Source organism: Erpetoichthys calabaricus, chromosome 1 (genome assembly GCF_900747795.2).
Source record: "Erpetoichthys calabaricus chromosome 1, fErpCal1.3, whole genome shotgun sequence".
NCBI classification, from domain to species: domain Eukaryota; kingdom Metazoa; phylum Chordata; class Cladistia; order Polypteriformes; family Polypteridae; genus Erpetoichthys; species Erpetoichthys calabaricus.
Window position 1 is genome coordinate 182,292,527 of NC_041394.2, and position 6,897 is coordinate 182,299,423.

At 34.5% G+C, this 6,897-nt stretch overlaps 1 protein-coding gene across 1 annotated transcript in view; it reads right to left on the bottom strand.

Annotated features, from left to right (window-relative positions):
• Positions 1 to 634: 634 nt before the first annotated feature.
• LOC114646318 (speedy protein A-like) overlaps positions 635 to 6,897 on the bottom strand; it is a 67,400-nt gene continuing 61,137 nt past the window's right edge. Inside the window, exon 7 of the mRNA XM_051930856.1 lies at positions 635 to 990. Coding sequence (XP_051786816.1) covers positions 926 to 990 — 65 coding nt within the window. The 3' untranslated portion in view covers positions 635 to 925. The remainder of the gene's footprint in view (positions 991 to 6,897) is intronic.

Below are 6,897 nucleotides of genomic sequence, written 5' to 3' on the forward strand. Positions count from 1 at the left end.
AGGAATTAACCCCAGTTGGAGCAACAAATATTCTTTTATTAATGGAATGACTAAAGTATTCAGGCTGATCTTAAAAGCTAACAGTTACAAACGCTGCACTGCTAATATTAAAAGAGAGCAAATGATCAAAATACTTTGAATTTTTTTAAAATATGGAAATACAAACTGAAGCTCACTTTGGAAATTATGACTTCAACAGATAAGCATTTGCCTTGTTTACTAGACACAGATCCTCTCCATCACCTATCCAGTGGGAGTATCACGTAGTCAAATAACACCACAGCCTTTCAAGTCATACTAAACAGGGCAGGAATTAACAGCTTGAAACTGGAAACACTATAATAATTAAACTCATTCAAATACCAAGTAGCTCATCTAATTTCATCTGATCTGTCTTTCTGCTACTAGCACCACAATTATCAGTTGCAAATTGGCATTGAACACTTTTTTCCCCCTGCTGAATACAGAAAGTTTACAGCAATTAATAGATCTAAAGCAGAAAAAAAAAAATACGCTCAGAAGCAGATAGAAAAAAAATGTATTTTTCCTGTACTGTTTAAATAATAAAATAACATTTATAAACCACATGTGAATATTCTTAAAAGTGCATCTGATAATCAATATAAACACACAGGCTAAAGTGCAGCCAATTCATAGTAACTTTAACAGAAAGTGTAACAGCAGTGAAGCAACAATACAGTTTTACTGCACCAGCAAATTTAGAAATGGATGACTTCAGAACTACTTATTGAAATTTAGGAAAAGTTATTTGACAATCACACACTGCTCAAGCACAAGCTGACTGTATTAGGCTCCTTAGCAAAAAAGGACTCCCCAGCCTATTCATATGAACTCCATTTTCAGGACCAAGTTCAACAACAAAAACTCAAAACTCAAGACCAGGCAGCTGTTCATATTGATGCTGTTATTGATTTCCAGTTTGCTCACAACCACGAAAGTCTGATTCAACCACTAGAAGTCTTTGAGAAGCTAAAAACAAAAAAGACAAGACACAAGGTTATGGACACATAGGTTATTGTCAGTCATCACTGCAGGCTGACCACACTAAAAGCAAATCAACACATTTCAATATTTGAAAGAATGTAAATATACAATTTATATTTCAAAATTCAATACATACTAAAACTCAAACACTATAGTTCAAGAAGCACTTTACACAAAAGTTAAGCAACAACGTATTAATTGACTTCAATACTGAAAAAATGATCTTACTAAAACATGCATAAGTGAGGAACAATTAAAAAAACTACACAGTATATTGCAAACACTAAGGATGATTTTCAGCTTTAAAAATTGTATATTAAAAAAAATTGCAGCAAAGGCCAATCCATTCCAAACAGGAGGATACCCCAAGAAAACACGTACAATGAAGCAAGGAACATTGTCTTGGGGATTGTTCTACTAGAATCTGGCACTCCACTTGTTTCAATTGGGACTGATGAAGACTGAAAGCATGGGGCCTCCCAAGAAATTACCTCAAAATCTTGAATAGCAAGTGCCATGGCAGCAGCAAAGTTTGCAAACTATAAAACTAACAATAAATGACACAACCACCATCACACCAGAAGATGCATTACTCCGAATCCAAAGATATTATGTTTATGTTAAGCATAAGCCTCCTGACAATACTTGTAACATGCTCCAGCCTTGACTGTTGAACACACCCTTTTGTGACATCTTAGCAATAACTTGGTCATTCCCCGAAGTTTATCATCTTGCAAATTGTCAGTATTTATATGCAGGCCATTGTCAAAAATTCACATTTCTTTGGAAATACACGTTTCTGTTATAAATTCTTGATGTTTATTTCTTAGCCTTGAAGGAAAAATTGCATATATCACTAAGATAGACTAGCTCATAAGTCAAAGTGCTTAAAAATAAGATAAGATGACAGGGGAATCTACAATTAGAACGAGGTATACAGTATGTACCTGTACATGTTCTTTAACTCAAAGCCTATATTTTTGTTTTGAACATCCACTAGGCTCTCAGTTGAACTGGCAGTTACATATATTCAGATTCCAAATTTTTAAAGCAGTACTGAGAAGTGAATTGCCTGGACACATTTATACATACAGTGGCATCATTCAGAATTAAACACAATATACCTCAAAGTTCTTGAACACTGATGTTTCCTTTTGTATGATGTAGAAGGTCCACTAGTTTTCCTATACCATTAGACCTGTCACACAATCTGTACATCAGTGATACTGCAGTCTCTCTGCAGACATTGGCCAGATCTCCATCCAATTAAGTCAATTTCCATTCTACAGACTTGCAAAAATGCATATGTTGGCAAATAACGCATTAAAATGTCAAGCCATGCCGGTCTACTGACAGTGGATTCAGTTCATTTAAATTATACCTTTCAGTACAATAAAAAAGGATTTGCTGTTAGTTTCACTGGTTAAGACCTATGCAGCAACAACAGTACTGAGCAAAGATAAAATTAGTTAACTATAACAAATAAAAATGGTTAAAATATGATTAAAATCCTAAAACATATTAGACAGAATAAGTAAGAGGACAGTTAAACTGACTGGCCAATATAAACTGATTGGTAGTGCAAATTAGTACATAGTATTGGTCACATGTCAATTAGAAGATTGCAAGCCAGCTAAACTTTTAAAGGCCATGTGGTGGAAGCCACTTGTTGGATAGCAACTGGGCATACAGTTTATTGCTGGGGTGTGTGGAATTAGTCATAAGGGAAACTGGTTAGATTGAAGTGTGAGGCACCTAACCATTTCAAGTTTTACTTTTTGGTACCCATGTCTCCAAAAATGTCATCTAATTTATATAAAACCATGTCATTTGACAAGTGTGTCATTTTTTTAGGCTGACTGCTGCAGTTTTAATCCTTGATGGTCCGTAATATCACTATTGCACCAGAAAGAATAAAATCTATTGTGAACAACTTTTTGACTTTACCAGCAAACAAGGAAACATCATATGTCGTCTTGTGGGCTTTTGTTGAGGCATTTTTATTGATGCCTGGTATTTCCAATTAACATGGGTGTAATGTGGGTCAGCTGGATGACACTATTTTTTTTTTTTATGTCCTCAGATGACATCAGAGACTGGTCACCTTCATGCAGATGCAGACTACCAGCTCTTTACATAAGCAGTATAGACTCTGCAGAGGATCAGGCATGGCAAAGGTAAATATAAAAATAACTATCTTCCTAGGAAAAGCTCTCACCGCCACCAACCCCCATATTTGAAAATTTTTGGTAAATGTACTGTGGAATTAAGCCACTTCACCATTTTTAGGGAGAAAAAAAGTGATATACTGTATACATATTTTGCCTATTTTATAATATAAATGATGATACAATTTGTTAACCAAGTTTTTGTGGATGAACCATTGCTTAATGGTCGGATTTTGTTTCACTTATTTATACATACTGGCCTTTTTTCAATTTGAACACTCGTCTGTTTTTAACTATCACACCTTAATACATAATAAATTGACACCCCCCACAAAATCATCCCGGGATGTGCTTTGCTATGCGTATCACTACTTATGAACCACTGTATTGAACAATAGGTTGAAGGTGCCAGCTTTCTTTAACAATGAGAACAATTATATTGTTTTGTCTTAACCATACAAGAGAGTGGTAACACAACATTATCAAGACATATAGATTATAGAGGTCTTGTACAACTGATGTAAATTGTAATTCATTTAGGAGATGACAAAGCCAGGCAAGAGATTTGTGTATGAAGTAATTCTTTATGCGACACCACCCCCAACCCACACCCCCCCATAGGCCAATTTCACCTCAAAAAATACAAACTAAAAATCTGCAGTGAACACTGAAATTAAAGTACAGCCATAAATGTTTAACTATATGCTTTGACCCAAACTGTAAAAATGTAACATCACAATTTTTTTTACATCTTTATTACAAACACAGTATATACATGACTTTTACACATATTTTTGCAAATAAGAACATTGCTCAAATTATGCTTTTTCAGCAATGTTCAGCATTTCCTTTTTTAAAAATTGATTTTAAATAAATAAAAAAGTAACCCATTATATGTCATCAACCCAGTGTTTGAAGATCTTCCACAGGATCCCATCTCTTCATACTGAAACATTAGATAACAGCTGATTATATTTCTTTATAATGGATTTTTTGAGATTAGCTGATTACATTGTATCTCGTACTTTTAAAATGCTGGTATGTTTAATCCGAGAAAATTAATTTCCAAGAGGACAAAAAACTGTTGCCAAATAATTTTAAAAATTCATTCAATTCCTGTTTTGATATGAGTTGGAGATTATTAAGTACAGTTACAAGCAAAATGTTTGTGAACCCCTTGATTTTACTTTCATTTCTGCAGTACTTGCTTATGAAATGTGGTCTGATCATCTATGTCTGAATCACCAAACACAAACTACATAAACTAATTACTGTACATAAAATAATGTACTACGTCTTGCCAATACTAAACACATTGCTTAAACACTGGCTGACAGACAAAATATATAGATCCTTGTATTTAGTAACCGGTAGAACATCCTTTAGCAACGATCTCCACCAAGACATTTCCTGTAGCTGGTGATCAGATTTCATTAGATATGTGAAGAGAGAGGAAAAAAGACCAGCTAAACAAACAATGACATCTATTAGAGGTAAAAATGATTCACAGACTATGAAACTGGTTTGGACAAAAACGTACTGCTGCAGGTGTCCACATCACTGAACTTTCGAACCACTGACCCAGGCATATACACCACCATCCCAGGCTATGAATGTTTACACAGTGTGTTCAGTATTGACAAGTGCCATTGTTTGAGTGCTACTACTTTAAGCAAATTGTGTTGGTCAATTATAGTAAGTAAGTTGAAGATCTGACTGAATTTGAGTTATTGCAGAAATTCATTCAAAAGGATTTGCAAACTTTTTCTTGCAACTGTATATACAGGTGCAAACAACTAGAAACAAAGCCTCCTAGATTTTAGGTCAAGAGAGTTTAATAATCTTTGTAGCATTAGACCGAGGGCAACAGGGTCAGACATCATGCATCAACTTTTTTTTTTTTTTTTTTTTTTTTTTTTTAAGAGGTCTGTAAATATTCGTAAAATGTACTGTAGATAATTCAAACACCTTGTTCCATTATTATGACAAGCCTAAAGTTCTACATCTTTTTTTTAGCCAATATGTCAAATTACGTGTAATAAGGCAATACTGCAGTTATAATGATTCATGTTAGCATTACACTCCTATCAAGACTAAATGTTTCATTTTAATACTCAAAATGCATCTAGGATATGAAATACTGTTTCAGCAATGTACTACTTAACATGCCGGTCACTGTTCAGAAAGATTTAGTTACCCATAATCAATATTTATTTGTATGGAAACTTTCATCAAGATTAATATGGGCAATATGAGATGTCCTATATAGGATAAATGACCCATGATGTAATGATAAATACCTCACCTAAACAAATTTTTGAATGAAATTATGAAAAATTTCTATGGAAAGCTCAAAGATTTTTGTATTGTTATACATTATGCATTATTAGTCGTGAGTGATTTCCTTAACAATGGCTCAGATATTCCCTTTACCCAGAATAACACTATAAATATATCTATTTTCAATATTCTAGGAATTAAATGAAAACCAAAAGAATTAACGCCTGTATGCAGATTGCTTAAGAAATGCATGGGGGCAACAGGGAGCCTGTTTTAATTAAAAAAAAAAAAAAAAACTTTCAACATTACTTGCAGTAACTGAAGAAAATGACAGCTTTTCCCTGAACATGCTTGCAGGTCTTAAAGTATTTATATACTAAGGGAATGCAGAAAACAGAGCAGTAGGCAGCACAATGTGATAAGTGAAATTTTCACTGATGAAAAGACACACAGAGGCTAGGAAATACAGTATGTTGTAAAGCTGTAGTACTTGGGTGTTGTACCGTGTTAGTCATTATGAATGACATCTTGCCTGAAGAAGGGGCCTGAGTTGCCTCGAAAGCTTGCATATTGTAATCTTTTTAGTTAGCCAATAAAAAGGTGTCATTTTGCTTGGCTTTTCTCTACCTTGTAAAGGCAATCGCAATCAAACATTTTAAATACACCAGATAAATGTCGGTAATGTTCACTCATAGATCACCACACTGTACATACATTTTTGTGGCAATTACACTTAATTTCTGGTTAAACCATAGTTCTAAGTAAGGTCTCCCAACCTTCAACTAAACCTGCATAAGTTTTTGATCCCAGTTCTAGCTTTATCTGATCATCATAATGAGTATAAGTTAACTTGGGGACTGTGAGGTGCAAATGCATTACATTTATTTATTTATTATATATCCATCCATTTTCCAACCCACTGAATCCGAACACAGGGTCACGGGGGGTCTGCTGGAGCCAATCCCAGCCAACAGAGGGCACAAGGCAGGAAGCCAACCCACCGCAGGACACACACAAACACACCAAGCACACGCTAGGGCATATACAGTTAGGTCCATAAATATTTGGACAGAGACAACTTTTTTCTAATTTTGGTTCTGTACATTACCACAATGAATTGTAAATGAAACAACTCAGATGCAGTTGAAGTGCAGACTGTCAGCTTTAATTCAGTGGGGTGAACAAAACGATTGCATAAAAATGTGAGGCAACTAAAGAATTTTTTTTAACACAATCCCTTCATTTCAGGGGCTCAAAAGTAATTGGACAAATTAAATAACTGGAAATAAAATGTTCATTTCTAATACTTGGTTGAAAACTCTTTGCTGGCAATGAAAGCCTGAAGTCTTGAACTCATGGACATCACCAGATGCTGGGTTTCCTGCTTTTTAATGCTCTGCCAGGCCTTTACTGCATTAAATTAAAAAAAATGTAATGTTTAACT